General features: G+C 34.1%; 1 protein-coding gene across 4 annotated transcripts; it reads right to left on the bottom strand.

The window, feature by feature from the left end:
* Positions 1 to 1,324: 1,324 nt before the first annotated feature.
* RhoGAP102A (Rho GTPase activating protein at 102A) lies at positions 1,325 to 20,212 on the bottom strand. 4 transcript variants are annotated; one of them, XM_081988954.1, is made up of 12 exons: positions 18,071 to 20,212; positions 17,872 to 18,008; positions 14,848 to 15,109; positions 10,202 to 10,383; positions 4,422 to 4,652; positions 4,217 to 4,367; positions 4,023 to 4,166; positions 3,124 to 3,406; positions 2,884 to 3,072; positions 2,537 to 2,832; positions 2,318 to 2,479; positions 1,325 to 2,269 (listed from the first exon to the last, which is right to left on the bottom strand). In XM_081988954.1, the coding sequence occupies exons 1-12, from the start codon at positions 19,701 to 19,703 to the stop codon at positions 1,560 to 1,562; spliced, it is 4,380 nt and encodes a 1,459-aa protein (XP_081845080.1). In that variant the 5' UTR covers positions 19,704 to 20,212; the 3' UTR covers positions 1,325 to 1,559. The 4 variants fall into 4 exon arrangements, with proteins under 4 accessions (XP_081845080.1, XP_081845079.1, XP_081845081.1 ...); XM_081988953.1 differs by having other exon boundaries at positions 17,872 to 18,011; positions 18,071 to 20,211; XM_081988955.1 differs by having other exon boundaries at positions 1,325 to 2,260; positions 17,872 to 18,011; positions 18,071 to 20,211.
* Positions 20,213 to 21,011: the final 799 nt, after the last annotated feature.

The following is a 21,011-nucleotide window of genomic DNA, read 5'->3' as shown; positions in this document are numbered from 1 at the left end:
GAAAAACCATACGCGAAAGCTTTTAGACTGTTTTAAAAACATTTGAGAGCTTCTAGACTGTTCTATAACCTTTTAGAAGCTTCTAGATAGTTTTAAAAGGCTTTTGACTGTTTTAGTTGTTTACAGTGTTTTGGAAGCTTCTGAAATCTTTTTAGACTGTTTCAGGAAGTTTTGGGCAGTTTAAAGAGCGTTGAAGGTTGTGGATTGCTTTAGAGGCATTTGGAAACTCTTAGTTCGTTCTAGAAATTTTTGGAAGCTTTTATAAACTGCTCTAAAAACATACGAAAGTTTTTAAATCTTCTGCAAACTTCTGAATTAGTTGAAGATCATTTGGAAGATTTTAGACTAATCTAAAACCTTTTGGAAGCTTCTTGACACTGTTTTAGAAGCTTTTAATTTTTTTAGACTACTTCATGAGAATTTGGAAGGTTTTTGGACAGTTTAAAGAGCATGTTGAAGGTTCTGGACTGTTTTAGAGGTAATTGGAAATTCTTAGACTGTTCTAAAAGCTTTTGAAACAGCTTCTTGACACTGTTTTAGAAGCTTTTAATTTTTTTAGACTACTTCATGAGAAGTTGGAAGATTTTTGGACAGTTTAAGGAGCATGTTGAAGGTTCTGAACTGTTTTAGAGGCAATAGGAAACTCTTAGACTGTTCTAAAAGCTTTTGAAACCTTCTATGCTGCTTCAGGACATTTCTAGACACTGTCTTGAAAGCATTTCGATGGTTTTTGGACAGTTTGAAAGGTATTGTAAAACTTCTAAAGTGCTTTAGAGGCATTTGGAAAGTTTTTAGTCTGTTCAAGAAATTGTTGAAAGCTTTTGTGCTTCTATGCTGCTTCAGGAGCATTTGGAAGTCTCTAGACACAGTTTTGGAAAGTTTTAGACTTCTTTAGGATCATCTTTTCTTTTTAGACTACTTTAGGATCATTTCGAAGGTTTTTGGGCAGTTTAAGGAGTAGGTATACTGAAGGTTCTGGACTGCTTTATAGGCATTTGAAAACTCGCTCTAACGCTTTTATAAACTGCTTTAGAAGCATACGGAAGGAAGCTTTTAGACTGTTTTGAAATCTTTTGCAAGCTTCTATGTCGCTTCAGGAGCATTTGGAAGTTTCTAGACACCTGAAGAGCTAAAATTTAATTTAATTTTCTACAAGAATTAAAGAAGGCAATTATTTTGCTCTAAATAATAATCTAGGGCAGTCTTTACTAAAACTGCTCCATTGTTCCAAATTTGAGGATTCCTTTTACAACTCAGCGGAAATTATTATAGTGAGAGATCACTGAAGAACACAGGTTAATCAAAGGAAAATATATCAAGTCAGTTTTCTGGAAATATATACACAATATTTTAATATTTTACGTCAACATATAAGCACTATACACGTATAATACAACTCTTAAAAAATAGCCTTTGCTTAACGCTAAAAACATCAAAAAATATGACTAGATTTTTCTGTTCGAATCTCCACAACCTGTTCTTATCAATATAAGTCATTCCAAACATTTCCTGTTTAATTAAAAATAATTTTTTGACACAATAATAGCTAAAGAAATAGTTTATTTGGTGTGAACACTCGAAATGAGCTCTCGCCTTTTATAAACTGGACCTACTCCAGTTAAGGGCGTGGTTGGCTCCTTATTCTTATCCAAACTTTCTGAATCTGGTATATGTCTCGTAGGGTGCCTTGAATCTGTGTACCTTCTCTTGGTGTACTTTTTTCTCTCTTTGTCACTAGTACCGGCGCTAACCATTTGGCTAACGCCAGAAATTGCAGCCTTGGGTTTATCCACGTTGATTATCCTTTCAAAATCTGCAGTTTTGGACTTAAGCACAGCATTTCCAATGCTTGTAATACTCGGAGTGAACCTTGGTTCCCTTTCAACCGGTGAAAATGACCCGGCACTGGCACTTTTAATTATATCAGCCCCACTGCCGTACAAAGCCTTCAGGTCTCGCACCTTCTGTATGGTTTGCGGACTCGGACTTTGAGTGAACGAAACCTTCTGGATCATGGGCGCGTTACTTAACATGCTCCGGTCTTTGGGGGCAGGTTTCAGCACGTTGACATCATCAGGGATGTAGTTGACTGAAGTGTGAACGCTGTCCGGTGAGGTAGGAGGGCTGCTCGTCCAACTAGGTGGGGAGGAAAAGTGACCTTGGTCTGCTATGCTTGAAGTCACTGAGGTTGGGGTGTTTTGTAAAGGTGAGGAGTAGGTCGTGGCCGCTGATGAACCGACAGCGGAATCGTAACCTTGACCTGAAAATTCTAAATAATTAACCATGATAATGGTTGAGTTATTGCAGTAAAGCTAACCTAGTGATAGTGATCCAGTTATCGGTTGAAGGGATGCTATAGAAGAGTCACTTCCCACTGAAGTGTTGCGTCTTCTTGGTGGTACTATAGGACTTTTGACTACCCCTACTGTCATGTGTTGTCTGCCGTTTTCTACATCTTCTATAAACGGAATGTCATCGTCTGCAACCAATATATTTATTAATTATTATAGAAATGTATTTTATACTTAAAAATTACCGATATTGTAAGATATCCCACTCTGAACTGGTATAGTCAAGCTAGCTGTAAGTACGCCACTGTTATCCAACACATAAGGGCTGGATTTTCGCCTTTGGGGTAGTTCGCCCTCAGACATGCGCAGCACTCTGGCTACATCGTCAGTATGGGTGGAACTGCTACTTTCCAATGACGAGGACCTGGTTTTGTTAAAGTCATCGTCTTTCTGGGATCCTCGTATCCTGGAAAGGAGACTGTCCTCGTATTTCTCTCCGCGTTTCCTCCTCAGGCTACGCTCTCGGATTTTGTCCTTATGTCTGGAATTAACAATCAATTACAACCGAACTTTAAGTTTGAAAATGACATACCGAATTCTCATGCCAATATTTGGACCACCAGTAGCAGCAGTTTCATGCAAACACTCTTCCCTTGAATAAGTCTTCTTTGGCTCAACATGCCTCAAGTCAAAAGCGTATTCGGTGGACACTTCTGACGTTGGATGAGTCGGAGTCCACGGAGCAGAGTTTGACTCTGAGTAGTCCAGTTCATCAACCGACCTAACACCAAACATTTAATTGTTTGTCACAAATTTCGATTACAACACGTACTCATCAGCAGCACCAAGAGCATCCTTCTTGTTCAAAAGCTGCTCCAAAGCTTCCGGATATGAGTCAATCATGTGAGAGTAGACCTCATCCAGAAGTTCTGCAGATAAAGTGAAAATTTCTTTGTAATTATCGATGAGTGTTCGGACCACGTTGATGATGTCCAACCGGTCTTCTGATCGGTCCTGTATGTCTTTAGACCCAGGTTTGATGCAATGCAGAATGTTGGGGGCAAATACGGTGGCTAAGTTGTTAGAATCCATTTTGTTACCCACTAGTTCTTCACCTATAGAAAGAAATTAATGCTATTCAATTTCAGTGCTGGATTTAACTCATTCATCAACAGGTGCTAAATTTTATACCTAATACATGTAATCTTAAAAAAGTTTTACGTGACCCTTAAAATTAAATTAGGAGCCTCCTTAAGGAGTTACAAGACAAAAAGTGTTAGGATGCACCAAATTGCTTTTTTTAAACTAACTTATTTTCACTAAGCGTAGCTCCGTTATTTGAGGAGTTGAGAGTAAAAAATTTAAATAAGGAAAGTTGCTGAAAATTTAATTCTCTACAAGATTGTATTAAAGTGTTCTTGCCCTTCAGAACCTCTTTAAGGAGTTACAAGGCAAAAAATGACCACCACACCAAACTGCTTTTTTAAACTCACCCCATTTCGACTGAAAAATAGGATTATGTTATCACTTTTAATGTTTCTACTATGTTCTTTTACAATTTCAATATTTCTGCATCCTCATGAGGCCTAATGAGAAATATGCCTGTTCCCTGTTGGTCACATGTTAGAAAACGTCATAGTCTGTCAATGAAACTGTTTCTTGTTTCTTGTTACTTGTTGTGAGTTAGGAAACAAATCTTCAAATCTTCTTGCTCAACATGATTGTACATACCCAGAGAATTTTTCCCATCATTTGCATTTTTAGCCACATGTGCCAAAAAACTCAAAAGCACATACAAAGTGTCCCGATTAGCGGCCGGTAATAGCTGAACTAAATGTTGTATGGCTTCTAGTTGCAGTCTTCTATTGCGTATCCCTGTAAAACCTCATTGATTATCAAATGTATTCTGTATTAAGTCGTCTTACTCTGTGTCTGGATAAACGCGTGATACAGCTCCCTACATAACAAAGGATCTGGCAAGTCCCTCAAAAATTCTTTGAGTAAGTTCGCCACATCGTGCGGACACTGTTCATCATCTATTGTGGTCTCCTTACCACAGTCAAAGTCCTCCCTCAACTGAAACATCACAAATTTAGTATTGAAAAATGAAGAAAGTGCACACTGACTAACCTGTCGCAATCGTTTCTTGGAAGCGCTAACCCTAAAAATACCGAAAGTGTGCAGTCCATAGTTCTCCAAGTGTCTGATGCACTCGGAGAGGATGTTGGGTACCGCTCCTGTATCATCGTCGTTGATGGTACCCGGAATATCAACGGCTGAAGAGCAAGATAATGCGTCTAGTAGTCCTGGTACCGATCCCAGCATTCGGTCTCGACCCATCAGACTTTCGCTGGAATCAGTCTGGAAGAATACAAAATTTTAGATGATTATCAAAAACATAGTGTAAAACGATGGAAAATACTTTAAGGTCTCTTTATATAAACAAGTCTGGAAGGTTACCAGCTTTTTTTGAATCTCACTGAATATTTGATCGCATTCGTATATCGATGACGTCCGTACGGGACATTTGACATGGCCGATAAAAATAATCGTCAAGGTATTAACCTCGGTTATAATTGTTATATCTTTTGTATTTTTAGATGCTTTATACTAGACAGACACACAGGCATCATAAAACCTGTTAATATCTTTTATACCACCTCCTCCTTATAAATGTGTGGCAGATTTTAAAAAAAAATCATCGTTTACCTGAAACAGCTGCATTCAATCCTGCGTCTGCGGTTTTAAAAGTCATAGAAGAACCCCACAAGTGGCGTTTATGTAACTCGATCTGTTAAATATTTTCGTTTGACGTCAAAAAGGCAACTAAAACATTGTTATTGCCCCAAATTTCAAAATGGGCTCGTTTGAATGAAAGCCAATTTCGAAATTGCTGAATGAACAAGTATTAGATGTAAGTTCCTAGCTTATTGTCCAATAAGTTCATTTTTATAATCCAACTAAATGGGATTTTAATACAGTCGTTTGCAGATACAGAGTTTAAACGATAATTTACATTTTAATTGTGCGAAGGACGTTAATTTCGAAATTTTGCACTTTGAAACTTGCTAGTAGTTTTCTTTATTAGCTCCTAAACTCCACGAGGCAGAATTTGAATGGCTGTTTACGGTAGTTAGTAAAATCACGTGTAGTAATAGTGTTTATAAACTGAATAGAGTGCTAAACTAGTTTAGAATCAGTTAATTCCTGCTAAATGACGCAGTTTTTGAACTTTTTTAACGCTTTTTGATTATGCTGCTACCGGTGTATTGCGTAAGCGAAAATGTCATTAAAGAGAGAATTTCTCGTTTAATTAGATTTTAACTAACAACTACAGCCAAAGAAAACAATAAAAAAAAACAGTAATGCAGTTGCACACTGAATGAAATCTACAATTTTCTCAGTTTATTCAAGTTTAGAATGAACTGGAATATCTTAATAAATGTGAGTGACACAGAAAAGAATGTTAATTTTTACTACAAAACAACTGACTTTTAGTGACACTTTTTTTTGTAGAGAATGTAAAAAACAATAGCAAAACATGTAGTACAAATTTAATGATCAAATATAATAACAAGTAAGAAAAAAACTCTTTTAGAAATGTGATATTTCCTATTTAATTAGATTAATTATTAGCTTTATAACAACTCAAAGATTCACTTTCCTTACAGGTTGTTAAACTATTAAGTAAACACTCTGTATATCTATAATATAGTAATTTTTTTCAGATTGTAAAAACATGTGCTGTTATGAAAATTGTGTATTTAAAACAAATCAAATTTTTTGTTTCAGTAAGAAAGCTACAAATCAATGGGTCAATAAATACAGGGTGCCTCATATTGAAGACTTTATGTAAATTTTGACTTCTCCTGAGATTGAAAGCATTCACAGTAAGTTTCATTTACTATAATATTTAAACTTTGTGATATTATCAAGCCTAAGTAAAATAATATCCCTCATTTTATAAGACATCTTGTACTTATTTATTTACTTAAAAAAACTTTGTAAAAACTATTATATACTTCTATTTATACTTTCTTGATCTTAGTACACAGATTGTCAACAAATTTTAGTTTGGAAAACTTGATAATTGACTTGAAAACTGGAAACTGACATCAAACTCATCAAGATTGACTTAAAAACTACATATTGAAGTCAAATTCTTGAAAACCAACTTCAACATTCATATTTGGCGAGGCAACTCAATTTTCAAAAGATTTTAAATCAATTTTAATTGCTTGAAAGTTGATAATCAACTTGGAAACTGAATATTGACTTCATAATCATGAAAATTCACTTGAGAACTGGAAATTGACGTGAAATTCATTAAAATTGACTTAATAATTTGAAATTGATATCAGTTTCATGAAAATTGACTTAAGAACTACACTTTGAGGCCAAATTCATAAAAAAATAACTTGAACATTGACGTTTTCGCATTATCAACTGAATATTGACTTCAAAATGACGAAAATTGACCTGGGAATTGATTTACATCAATTTCATCAAAACTAACTTGGAATTTTTTTTAAACAAAATTTTGTGTGTCATATTTGATAATTGACTTGAAAACTGGAAATTGACATCAAATTAAGGAACAACTTGAACATTGATATTTTGCCAGTCAAGTAAATTTTCAAGACTTCTAAAACAAATTTTAGTGCCTGAAACATGATAATTGACTTGAAAACTGGCAATTGACGTAAAATTCATGAAAATGTATTAAAAAACCGGAAATTTAAGAAAATTTGGTTAACGGTTAACATATTTAAAAATTCTATCATACTTGCTGCTGAAATTAGATACTTTGACTATACTGGGTGTTCAAATTACTCACTAATGAAGTAAGTAATTTAATTTTTTCATTCGTGCACAGAAAATTGTCGATTCTTGAAATTCACAAACTTGCAATATGCTTTGTAATATGATATGATACTTTTAATATATTGGGTGTTCCTCATTACTCAATTACTCACTAAAAAGGTAAATAATTTACATTTTTCCTTACTGCATAAAAGCAGTAAAAAAAGAGAACAAGCAGCTGCATGAATTTTTAAAACGAATAAATTTCAGTATGGTGACGTAGACAATGATGTAACCGCCAATTGCTGTGGCTTGCTCTATGCCTACTATTTTACTTCTAGTAATTTTTTTATTGCATTAAAAATTGGGTCTCCCATGAAAAATCAGTGTCCTAGATTTGAGATTGCGCAACGGTGCTTTTCCGAAAATATCCAGTCTAATCATGTAGCAAGTCTCAAAACAAACACGTTTCAAAATCGGATCCAGTTGGGATTTGACAAGTCGACTCAAGAATGACGTCAAACCGGCATCGGGATGAAGCAACCGGTGTTAAACCAGTGACGTCAACCAATTATGTAACATGAGCAATGGAGTTTTCGTAGCAGATTTCCAGAAGACATTTAACAGCTGATCCAGAATTACAATTTGTGTGGTTACAGTATTAGCGAATAACTTATTTTTGATAAAATTATAGTGTACAAGGGTTGATTAGTAATATTTCTGTTTTGGAATAGTAAAAGGGTTGAAAGTGGGGATAGGTGGGAAACGCAAAAACTCTAGTTGATTTCAAAATACATGGAGCGGCTCGGTCCAGAAACCGTTTAGACCACTATAAAACGCTAATTAAAATTTTAAATGGGCCACTAAAGTTTCGGCTGGTGTTTTTTCACAAAATAAATAAAACGTCCGATAATAGAACTGAAATTATTTTAAAACTGCCGGAATTTTTTTCGAATTTTGGGCAAATAAACAGCCACTAAAATAATTTCGATCCAGACCGTTTTATACTGAGAGCTTTCATATTTTTGTTTCAGATATAGTTGGCTGTTTACTTCACCTTCGATGAGCTAACTGACAAGCGAACTAAAACAGGACTAGCTAAGCTATCCTTGATTTGTTTGATTTTTTGCTGGATACATTCAAAAGTTGTTATTACTTCAAAAGAAAACGATCTAAATGTTGAAATTAGGTTTGAATTTAATGACCGAATGTCAGTTTTTTTTTGCAAATAACACTTGCTATATTCAAGTGGATTTATTTCTGAATATCCTCTAAGAGACCAAAGTGTCCTAAACCTTACGAACTCTAGGAAACTCTTCTAAAGTTTGCCAGAGTATTCTTTCAAGAAATTTTTGCCAAAAATTGTCAGAGGTCTGTAAAATTATTTTAGAAATACCAAATACTTTTAAGTACTGCTGAGAATCTCCCAAAAATTATCAGAGAAGTGTCCTAAAACTTTTTTAATTAAATTACAGAGGCCTCTAGAATGGGTTTTGAAGTGTCAGAAACATTGAAATACTTTTGAAAACCTTCTCGAAATTAGGAGAGAGCTCTACATGTGTCTTAAATTACTGAAAAATGTTCTAACATCCCCAGAGGTCTCTACAAGTGTCTTAAAGCTTTTAAAATTGCAAGAGAGTTCTAAAATTGGTTTGAAAATGAAATAGACCTCTAAATTCCAATTAAATTTTTTCATAAATTTACAGAGGTTTTTACACATTGTCTGAAACATCCAAACAGCTTTCTAATATTGCTAGAGACCTCTAAAATGCATTTGAAAATGCCAGACCTCTAAATATCACTGAAAACCTGCCAAAGTCTGCCAAGAGCATCTAGAATAGATTTACAAAAATCATAAAATTTTAAAGAACTTTCAGAAGCTTGTAGAGTTATGTTAAAATTGCGAGATATCTCTACATGGTTGACAAAAGCCTAAATATTACTGAAAACTTTTCAAAACCTGCCAGAAGCCTCTAGAATAGATTCACAAGAATCATAAAATTTTAAAGAATTTTCAGAAGCCTGTATAGTAATATTATAAGTTCCAGATATCTCTACATAGTACTGGAAAGTTTCCAAAAGTTGACAGAAGTCTAAATACTACTGAAAACAATCCAAAGTCTGCCAGAAGCTTCTAGAATAGATTTACAAAAATCATAAAGTTTTAAAAAAATTCCAGAAATCTGTAGCGTGATGTTATTAGTGCCAGATATCTCTAGATACTACTGAAAACTTCCCAATGGTTGACAGAAGCCTAAATACTACTGAAAACTTTCCAAAACGTCCCAGAAGCCTCTAGAATCAGTTTACAAAATCATCCAATTTTAGGAAGTTTGTGAAAATTTTCCAAAATTGACAAACCTCTACAGGGTGTCTTAAAGCTTCTAAGAATTGAGTAATAATATAAAAAGTTTTTTTTAGTAGTATTTAGAGGTCTCTAACTGAATCAAATCTCCCAAAAACTATTAAAGGCTTCTACTAAGTGTCTTACATTTTATAGGAATTTTCTAAAACTGAGAAGATTTTTAAAATTGTTTTAAAAATATCAGAAGACTAAATACTACTAAAAAGCTTTCAAAATTGCCTCTCACAACTAGAATTTTTAATAAATTTCGAAAATTTGTCAAATTACAGATTTTTTGCCATCTTAATTTTTTTTCCTTATTACTGTTATTGTAATTAAAAACATTTTTATTTAATGAAAATTGTCTCCATTTTCCTTCCTTTCCACTCAATCTTTTTGATTCCACTAAACAAAGCTTTGAGTTTACATACTTTTATCATCGATCATCGAAAAAAGCTCCAACACTAATGTGCCTAATAGCAAATTATTCAACCATAAAAAACAGCTAAACCTTTGAAATTTGCATGGCAAAAGGCAACTTTCACAGCAGATTAAAAAGCAATCGATGGTAACCAAATACGTAGTTGATGCTTTAGTAGAGTGCAAATTTAGGTAAACAACCTTAATAAAGGATGTTTTAGAGGTAAAACCAGTCAGTAAAATTGTAAAAATGACTCTTTTGAGAATATTTTAGAAACTTTTTTCGTTTCTTCTTTACGATACTCTAAAATTTTTGTTCTTAAGCAGAGTGATGGATTTTTACCTCATCTCCTCTAGGTGAATCAATAAGCGAACTAAAACTGGACCTAGACCCATGTCTGGCGATATTAGGCCTTTCTTCTGGAGAATGCACCAGATCAGTCCTTCCTGTACTTCTTAGTCGATCATTTTCGACGCACTGGGTCAAAGGAATGCCAAATACCAAGCCACCGCTGGCGCCACCATCTGAAATTGAATTAATTAAATTTTCAGTTTTAAATAAGCGCATGCAGCTCAAAAATTCAAATGCAGGAACAAGGTTAAAAATACAATACATTCATACGTGGCGAATGCCAATAAAAATTTGGGGAAATAACAACTTGTTAGGGAGCTGCTTTATTGTACGGTATATTTCGGGAACGCGGTTACATTCGGCAAATTAAATTATCCCAGAGACAAAATTAATATTTCTGGACAACCGTCCAGGTTTTAGATAGAGTGGATAGAGCTTTACGAGCTTCCAACCAATTAGTTACTTTTTTGATATGATCTTTTAACTAGAAGAAAAATAAATTTTTAAAACATTTTAAATCATGATTTTTATGTTCAACACATAAAATGTCACTTGATAAGACTAAACATCATTAACAGATGTCAAGCAAAAGAGTATTAAAACTGACTTTTTTCACGAGGTAAAGCCAAGGTCTTTAGTTGAACTTTGGTCGTTATCCAAAACAAACATGTATATGTACCAGGTGGCCAAATATTAGAGGTTAGCCACTTTATCTTAGAGACTATAAATGGCAAGGACTTCTTTTAGATCATGGCCAAGGAAAACATATAAAATATAGAATCTGCGTGTTTAGAGCAAATATTGAGTAAAACAGTTTTAATGATCAAGTTCAAAAAGACTTGTTTGGTCTACTTGGACAGGAAAGTTGAATATTAGTATTTGAACAGAAAAGTAGAGTAAAATATTGTTTTTGCTTTCAAAAGTGTAAATGTGATTTATGGATATTCCTATACTTCCCACTTAGTCATTGCTATACACGGTACAAATAGAATATTATAGCCTCTTTTCAAATGATATATAGAAATAACTAGAATAGACACTTCTCAGATTCTCAAAATTGCCAACTTTGACCTTCTGTAACCTTTGTTATTTACCTAAATCGTTAACGTCATATTTTGCAAAACATCGTTGTGTGTTTTTAATGAGCTATATTTACAATGACGTTTCGGTTATGGTCCAGAAACTGGTCCTAGAATGACGAAATAAAACTTGGCGACGTTAATACTTCGAAAAACAATTTAACATTAAATATTTAATTAGTTCCTTTATAGACTACTATGTGATTGGTCAAAAAATCACAAACCACAAACATTGCTGCAAATTATGACGTAGTAGCCAGTTGAGTTGAATTGTACATTATTACTCTGCTTGTATAGTGTAGATAATAGTGTTCTTTTTGCTGTTATTTGCCAGTAATTACGGTAAAACGAAAAGGATTTGGTTTTAAAATTAGAATACTACTATTTTTTAGCAAATATTTACTTAAAATAATAAAGCTGTCAATAAGTTTTCGAATATTTTATCTGGATTTTCCGCTTATGGCAACTATAAATCTTGAATTTTATTGAAGCAAAAACAAGAAAACTGTAAGTTTATATTTACGCAAAAAAAGTTAATTTAATGGTTTTTTTGTCAATTAAGGTTAAAATAATCAAAGTAGCTCGAGGTTGCTATTCTCTGTCCCAGGAGAAGTGACAACTGTGACCTCATATTGATTTTTTTAACTCTCAAGATTTTCTTACATAATTTAAAGTTGCCCACTTGAGCGTATTTTTCGGTGACTTAAAAAGCTTTGTTTTTGTTGAACCAGACATTCAACAAAGTGCATTTGTGGTAAAAATTTCAGGCCTCTACCTTGAGACATTCCTGAGATATTCAAGAAAAACTAGAGTCAATTTTGACGACCTCTTGCGGCCAAACGGTGCAACTTAGACCTGCCCGCTCAACGTCACGTGATAGCCCCATGCCTTAGCTTTCCTTTGTCATATGGTGTATTGATACAGAATGTTTCAAATAAGCGAGTTATGGACGATTTTTTGGAAAATTTGACTCAAATTTGTAATTTTTTGGGACTATTATACTAACAGCGGCCATATTGGATTTTGCTCAATCAAAGGGACCTTTTTTACTAATTTTAAACCGGGAAACACGAATCTGATGTCTTTTTTGCTCTATTTGGTACAGTTTCGGAGATGACGTTGAATGATGGCAAGTTTGACAGTTTTTAGGGCGTGGCACCCTTAAAAAATGACATTTTGACAAATGACACTTCACTTCACATTTCTGCCATTAACCTAAAGCTATCTAAGAAGTCAAACACAATTTTCGAAATTAAAAAAATTTCAGAAATTTTCTCAACTCAAACCGTTTTTGAGATATTTATGAAAATATTCGGACAGGATTTTCGTTCAAAAGGTCATTTGACAGTTTGTCACGTGACACCAGTTCATTTTTTAAATATGTTGTTCAGAATTACGCACCAGCACGAACATTCACGAATTCAAAAATTTGTAATTAACACACGTTGAGGTCAAATTTCCATTTCGTTCAGTTTCCAGAAAAGGAACGACAATTATTACGTCACTGCCAGTAGCTTTGGGACGGACTATAGGTTAGTAGCCCTTCAGCATCTCTAAACTTGCAATCATTATCATTAGAAATAGCCCCTTAAAGCAAACAGTCTTTTCTTTCAACGAACAATAAATTTCTTGATTTTTCCAAAAAAATGCAAAAAAACCAACGTTTCCCTTTTATATAAATGGTTTTTCTGATTGATTATCTTTCTGAACACAACACCCTTTCGGAATCAATTGAAATATAAACAAGTTCTGTCTATTTCTAATCCAAACTGTTTTGCAAGCTGCATTAATTAAAACAAATTGATCTGTAAATAACCGACTCATTGCAGCGACACGTCATTAAGAAAGGTCAGACCTTTGCAAATATTATGATTTGATAACTTTGATTCTCAGACATAAAGTTTTCCAATGGAATTCCGAAAAGTGCATTCAAACATCAATATGGACATGATCCAAAACATATAGCATGTTCCCGAAACCGAAAACTAGATAAATAAGTATTTATTGTTCCCTTTTGGTGTCAGGGTCTAAAACGTTCGCAAAAATATATTCGTCGCTATTTTGGAACGTGCAAAATATTTTTCGCATGTCTACCTGTGAATAGTCACATGTTGCTCTCGTTCACGATTTGATTTTTTGTTTGACAGCAGGAATTCCGAACGCATGATTATTAGTGGAAATTTTGCTATGTTATAACAGTCTATTGAAATACCAAACGCTTTAAAGAATTTATTATTATTGAAAATTGACTTGTAGACATGAAAAACTACTTTTTCTAGGATATTTGACTACAAATTCACACATTTAAACATTGAAAATTGACTTGATCACCAAAAAGTGACTCTCAACCAATGAAAACATGAGAAGCTTAAAATTTGCATTTGAAGTAAGTTTTTAGTCTTGAAAATAGTCTAAAATACAGGATATTGACATTGAGTTCATGAAAATTCACTTGAAGACTAACTTTTCAAGTTTTTTTACTTTGCTTTTAATATTTTTAGAACAGTTTTGATACTACACCATGTTTTTAACATAGCAGACTTAAAAAACAATTTTTACATTTTCCATAGGCTTAAAAATGCCATTTCAAACTTGGTCACCATTAAATTGACTTCTAGACACCTCTAAACATTTCTTAAAAATCTGACTGTTTTTAGAGCTTTCAGCAATAAAATCCAGTTTCAAGACTATCTTCACAAAGTTTTTGACTTATCAGCTCTGAAAGCCAGTTTGTATATTGTCCATAGTTTTGAAAATGTCATTTCAAGCTTCTTCACCAGTAAATTGACTTCTACACTCATCGGTGCAAAAATTGTTTTTAGTGCTTTAAGACGAGTTTAAGACTATTTATTAGTAAAAGTTAAGTTTCAGACTATTCAGTAAGGAAAATAAAAAATGTTGGCACTAAATACTACAATATTAGTCTTGAAAACTAATTTTTAGAAATGAATTAGTCCAAAAATTTAAATTGGACTGTTTCCAGTGTTGTTGTTGTGTGTAAATGAATTGTAGACTGGTATTAGTCCAAAAAATTGAGTTGTACATTAATTAAAGTCCTGGAAATAGACTTTTGGACTTTCTTTAGTTTTAGTAGAGTCATTTATAGCCTTAAAAGTCAACTTTTAGACTACTCTTAGTAGTAAAAAATGTATATAGCCAGTCTAAAAAATAAAACGCCGGTTAAAAGCATTAAAGTAAAAAATTGCTTATTGACACCCAAAAAAATTCAATTTTTGTCACTAAGCACTGCTTAGTTTGACCAAATTTTTTGGTTTCTAGCTTCATAACCTCGAATTTCAAAATAATGCTTTTGGTAGGTAAAAACAAGAATTTTGCTAAATTGTTACTTCTAGATTTTGACAATTCTAACATACTTTTCAAAGGGTAACTTAACCTGTCAGAAAACAATTCATAGAAGTAGCAAAACTTGTTTCAGAAAGATAAAGCGTCTGAAACACGTTTCTTCATCTTCTGATATTCCAAATTTGCTTTTTAATTGTTTGCTATAATTACAACAATCTGATTATTTATTATAATTCTTCAGAAAATTGAACTTACCTTTATCCAGTTCTTTTCGGCTACTGTCAAAAATGCTGGTGGTCAACGCTTTCTTCTTCAACAAATATGGCCGGCGCTTTTTCGTGGGCACTGCGCCCACATTTTCACTAGGAACTTTAACGGTTACGCCCAAATTTAGGGCCTGTAGTTTGGCTATTGCAACTTTCTGTAGAACTTTCCGTTCCACTTCGGTTAAATGCAACAAACTGGTGTCTTGCAGAACTACTTGTCTGCCCGTCACGCTATTCCACACGCAACTACCCTGCAATCAAATCATGGATACTTAAATTTATCAGTTTATTTGAACTTTCACTGAAAATCATTATCAAAAGAAAAATTGCTGTTGGGCAGGCAGGAAAGCACACTTGTTAGGTAAATAAATGTGTGCAGAAAAGTGTCAATTTCAGCACTGGTGCCAAGGTTTACAGAAACTCATTAAACTGGAAATTTGTAGTAAAAAGTGTAACATTTCTGGCGTGGTAATGCGTGTGCTAAATCGATACATTTTAGAGTACTACTATACAATCTCAACACACAGTTTCAATAATAGCTACAGCCGGTGTTAGTAATTAAACAGGAATTAAAAATAAATCGTTTGTTTCCGAGAATATTGAAATTTAAGAGTCCACGCCTATTTTTAGCCGGTTTATGGTCTGGATGTCATTTATATTGTAATAGCTTCATTTTGATTTAATTTTCTCTTAGATTAAAAAAAAAATGTGCCAGCCACTGACTCACCAGTTTACATGTGTACACATGGGAATCTGGCTATAAAATTCAGCATTTAAAAACTTTTGTAAACAATAATTTTTAAAATTCACCATATGCTACTATAAAAAATAGCTTTTAAAGCTAAACTTTAAGATTAGCAAAAAGTTGGAGCCTAAACAGGTAGTTTTAAAATTTTTGCCCAATCACATTTTGTAGTGCTTTTTTCAGCTTATTAGATAGAAAATTTAATGAGCGTTCTAAAAATGTGCTTAAAACAGTCATTTTCATATTACAAGTGGGTTTTACCATCGATTTTGTCCTTGAATGTCAGGCAGTTTCTGGCAGTTCAAAATTTGACACCGCTTTTCTCCCTGACTGTACCAAATAAATTTTCTAGTGTTTTTTTAAGTTATTGAATAGGAAATTTAATGAGGATTCCAAAAATGTGCTTAAAACAGTCATTTTCTTATTTCAACTGACTTCTACAGACGATTTTGTCTCTGACTGTCCTTACAAACTGTGTTTCTACCATTTCAAACTTTGACACTGCTTTTCTTCCTGATTGTACCAAATTTTCTAGTGTTTTTACAAGTTATTGAATAGGAAATTTAATGAGGATTCCAAAAATGTGCTCTAAATAGTAATTTTCTAATTCCAACTGACTTCTACAGACGATTTTGTCTCTGACTGTCCTTACAAACTGTGTTTCTACCAGTTCAAATTTTGACACTGCTTTTCTTCCTGATTGTACCAAATTTTCTAGTGTTTTTTCAAGTTATTTAATAGGAAATTTAATGAGGAATCCAAAAATGTGCTTAAAACAGTCATTTTCTAATTCCAACTGACTTCTACAGACGATTTTGTCTCTGACTGTCCTTACAAACTGTGTTTCTAACAGTTCAAACTTCGACACTGCTTTTCTTCCTGATTGTACCAAATTTTCTAGTGTTTTTTCAAGTTATTGAATAGTAAATTTAATGAGGATTCCAAAAATGTGCTTAAAACAGTCATTTTCTGATTCCCACTGACTTTTACAGACGATTTTGTCTCTGACTGTCCTTACAAACTGTGTTTCTACCAGTTCAAACTTTGACACTGCTTTTCTTCCTGATTGTATCAAATTTTCTAGTGTTTTTTCAAGTTATTGAATAGGAAATTTAATGAGGATTCCAAAAATGTGCTTAAAACAGTCATTTTCTAATTCCAAGTGAGATTTACAGGCGATATTGTCCCTGACTGTCCTTTCAAACTGTTTCTGACAGTTCAACCTTTGACACCACTTTTTCTGTAATGTGTGACATTAAAAAATTAAAAACTAGAATTTAAAAAAAAAAATTGGGTAAAACAGCCGAGTTATTCACAGTCAAAGTTGTGAAGCACTTTTTCATAGAAATGGGGTTTCCAAATTGATTATGTGGAGTATCTCCTAAAGAGTAGAGATACCGAAAAAGCTTAAGGGATCAAAACTGTGAATCTGGACTTTGAACCGACCAATTCCAACTAAAACTCCATATAGGCTGACTAAACTCAAACAACTTCCACTTTTTTGGTCACCCTGTAAACCACAAGAAAGAAGAGAAAAAAAACGGAATTTTATAAGTGATTTACCGTTGCTGTACCTCAAAAAAGGGCCGAGTTATTCACAGTAAAATATTTGAGGCACTTTTCAAAGTAATTCTGATCCCCAAAATGAATTATGTGGAATATCTCCTCAGCAAGTAGAGCTACGAAAAAAGTTCGAGAAATAAAAACTGTGTAAAAAACCCTAAAGAAACTGAATTCGAACTTTGAACAGACCAATTCAGACTGAAACTGGATACAAACCAAACCCTAACAACTTCCACTTTTTTGTTCACTCTGTACACTAGAGAAATAAGAAAGAAGAAGAAGGTAACCAAACAAGAAAGAAGTTTATATTTTTTAACAAAAAATTTTAATGTTTACTCTAAATACCTTCAGGTTAATGATTAATCTACATTTTGGTAAAAAAGTCAAGTTTCTAAGTTAAAAACTGAAATTTTGGTAAATTTGAAAACCCTCTATAATAACTGTTTTGTAGTTTTGTATGTAACGTTTTTTTACTAAAATCAAAAATAAGGAAGTTAAGGGGGTGATCAAAATTCAATCAATTCAACCTTGTACATACCACAAGAGACAACATGTTTAGAAAGTAAAGATTTCCAGGCTATACAATTAAACAAACTATTCTTTCATGTTTTAAAACAAACAAATCTTCCAGTTTAAATTGCTTGATATTAAAAAATATGTGAAAATCAATATTTTTAACAAATAAAAGGTTAAATCAAAACTTACCCGATTAACCCAACTGCATGGGGTTTGAGCTGGCCTAGTTTGACTTTTCGACCTCGACCTGAATATCTTCTTGGCCAAACTGGCCTGCTGCATCACACTGGATGAAGATTTACTCTTCTGCATGGCTGTGGCTGTCACTGCTGAAAGAAAAAAAACACTTTTTAGTACCGAACACTATCGCAATTTTATGGGTTGTTACATTTATCTTTGTCTTTGTCATGTTTGCCACCGTGACCGTGCAATAAATGGCTTAAGAAACCGTGACTACCCGATTTAACACTTGGAGGACTGTTCGGACTACTTAACACCCCTATGTCTATACTACTTCTAGTACTGGACACTCGACTGTCGTCTGACACGTCATACACTTCAGCCATTTTTAAGTCTTTGTAAGTCAAAATCCACTCATCATTGGTTTGGCACCCTTTGTTAAGTCCATCATCATCACCAGGTTTAGTTATCTCCCCTTTGGCTTTGATGAATCTTAAGTTTCTGTCGTAGTTTACTCTTTTAAATCCCACAGCCTTTTCTGAGTCCACGCTTTTCTTCCTTGCCATTCTCAAGTATCTTTTTATTGTGTCTGAGACACTTTGACTGACATCATCGTGGTCTACACTGGATCTTCTTCTGAACCGTTGCTCTCGCTCTTTTTCCCTTTTTTCTTCCTCGTCCTCAGCCTGCTTCTTTTTGAACTCAACCTCACACTCAGCCAGAACACTGTCCGAAATGGGCAAAGTCTGGGTACCCCAATCTCTGTATGTCACCTCAATTGTTTCACTTTCCACTTCAATTAAAGGCGGGGGGTGTTTTGGTGTGTAGTTTTTGTCCCTATAACCAGTAGGAGAGTGACTGCCATAAGTTCTGGAAGGAGAATCGTAGCCGCTACCTGAATATCCAGTACCACCTCTACTGCCTCTGAACCCTTTAGCTTTCCTCAAATCAAAGTACAATCGCTCTAAGGCTTTTCGGTCAGTTAATAAATCAGATATCACTTTGTTTCGATTAGTGCAATGTCCAAAGTATCTTGATAGCGTGTCAGTTCTTTGAACGTTGTCTCCTTGGAAAGTCACGTGAGGGGAGAGGTGGAGAGATTGATGACTGGAGTAAGGTGAGACATTTTGGTACTCACCAGTACTACGACCTGAAGGTGAACTGGTACGACTGGAGGTCAAGTTTAAATGTGACTGAAGCTTGTTTACCAATTCTTCGTAATTGAAGTCTCCAGAACCAACCTTCATTGAGGATGGAGTGTTGGCTAGTCGTAAATATTGCTCCAACATTGTTACTAGTTCGTTTTCTTCATTAAGATCGTGATGGTGCTTCAATTCTGGTGATGTTGATGCGGAGGGTAGGTCATCTGTGGGAGTTTCCAAAAAATCTTGCCTCATTTTCTTTAAATCAAACTTTCCTTGCATTTTTGGTTCTAGGAATAAGTCTTTAGGACGTTCAGGTTTGATTATATCCACTTCTCCTTCAGAGACTGCCTTTCTGCAGCTTCCGCCTTTTCGGGTGGTAAACTTGCGTTTTTTCCTGAATCCTATAGCCCCAGGGTAGGAGTTTTTGCGCCATAGTAGAAACTTTGGTTCCTTCTTGCATAGTTCCTGAAAGTGAGCTTCGATTTTGGGGATGTCTTCTACACAGTTTCTTGCGCCGTCCGGTATAAGTTTCCTCCCCGCGTCCGCCATATATTTCCAGGTTTTTCTCGTCAGCAACCATCGTTCTTTAGGTTTCTTCTTTCTGATCGAGCGACCCATACTTAGGGAGTACTCAGTGCTTTCCGTTGAGGCACTCCGACCGAAACTTTTCCTCTTGGAGCTGGCCTTGTCCGCCATTACTGTTGTTGTCTGGACATTAAATTTTTGGCAATGATGCAGCCGATGGCAATGGGGTTTTGCATAAGGTACACTCAATTTAGATTATGAGTTTATATGTCGCCGAGTAACAAACAATCGGATCAGATAAAATGTGGATAATTTTTGGCAACACGTTTTGGATATGCGAGCGTAGGATTCGAGTAAATTTTTTGCTGGTCAGCTGACACAACGTGCTCGTTTGAAAGTAAATAGGCTACGACATGTTAGTTCATATTATGAATTATGATGTTTCTTGTCTTGGTTGGAATTCAGCTTGGCTTTACCCAAACCGTTTATTATTAGGAGACATTTCCAAGTTAATTTAGTCAAAATCACAACAATCACTTAATTTATACAAACTTCACTACAACTAGGACCACGCACATATTCACACAATCACAACAGTGGTGAATTTGGCGTTTTTTTTTTTTGAGAGTGAGATTTTTGCACGGTCGACCGCCCGGCTGACTCAAAAAACTGCGAGACACCAACTTGGAAAAGTGGAATTACTTCGAAACAAAAATATCAGATTTTGGCAAGAGATACAGAGTAGTTTTCGCAATGTAGCCACGTAAAAATAGACGGGGAACTTCGTTCGTCTAGGGTGGATAGATCCATAAATTTTACAACTCTGGATAAGCGTTACTAATTTTTATTTCTGCACAAGCATATAAAGTTACAACGACACCCATATTCAGGTAAAAAATCCAGAATTAACAGATTGTTTTTAACAACTTTTGTTAAGTAGACAAACTATCAAAATTAACACATCTTAATGTAATTAATTAAGAAGTTTTTTACACAGTAAATGTGTTTTTCTTAAGAGAGTCCAATAATTAAATTTAGCTTGTTTACTACTAACTAGGAGTACTTATATAAAAAGTAGGTTGTTTTTAAGATGCTTTTTTTTTGAAATTAGACACTCCTACATCAAAATATTTGACTTGCCCACACAATTTTAGGAACATCATTTTTATGCGTTGAAATGTTGCACATTGTACATACCTACTGAATTCTTGCAATTCAGGCAGTATTTAAAATAACTGAAGACAATTGAACTAAATTACAGTTTGTCTGTCTAATTGATTGTTCTTTATTTGAAATAAATATTAAATTATAATAAAATTATTATTATATGCTTTATACAGGGTGATGGTCGATGGTATAACTTTAGACGTTTCTAAAAAATGACGCTAATAAGAACATTTTTGAAAATTTAGTTACCTAGGTTATTGACTTTAAATAGGTAAGAAATATCATCTTTGAATAAAAATATCTCTCTGATTG

This window comes from Ips typographus, linkage group LG11 (assembly GCF_016097725.1).
Source record: "Ips typographus isolate SLU linkage group LG11, UJ_Ityp_2.0, whole genome shotgun sequence".
Taxonomy (NCBI): domain Eukaryota; kingdom Metazoa; phylum Arthropoda; class Insecta; order Coleoptera; family Curculionidae; genus Ips; species Ips typographus.
Note: the sequence above shows the minus strand (reverse complement) of the source record. Positions and strands in the feature narration are given on the sequence as shown.

What these genes read in the sequence shown, in the direction of transcription:
- RhoGAP102A (XM_081988953.1), bottom strand. Translation starts at nt 19,703, where the DNA reads ATGGCGGACAAGGCCAGCTCCAAGAGGAAAAGTTTCGGTCGGAGTGCC. An exon ending in TGATGGGAAAAATTCTCTGG is followed by an intron (nt 3,407 to 4,022) that starts GTATGTACAATC and finishes TTCTTTCTATAG; the next exon opens with GTGAAGAACTAGTGGGTAAC. An exon ending in TGGGATATCTTACAATATCG is followed by an intron (nt 2,480 to 2,536) that starts GTAATTTTTAAG and finishes TATTGGTTGCAG; the next exon opens with ACGATGACATTCCGTTTATA.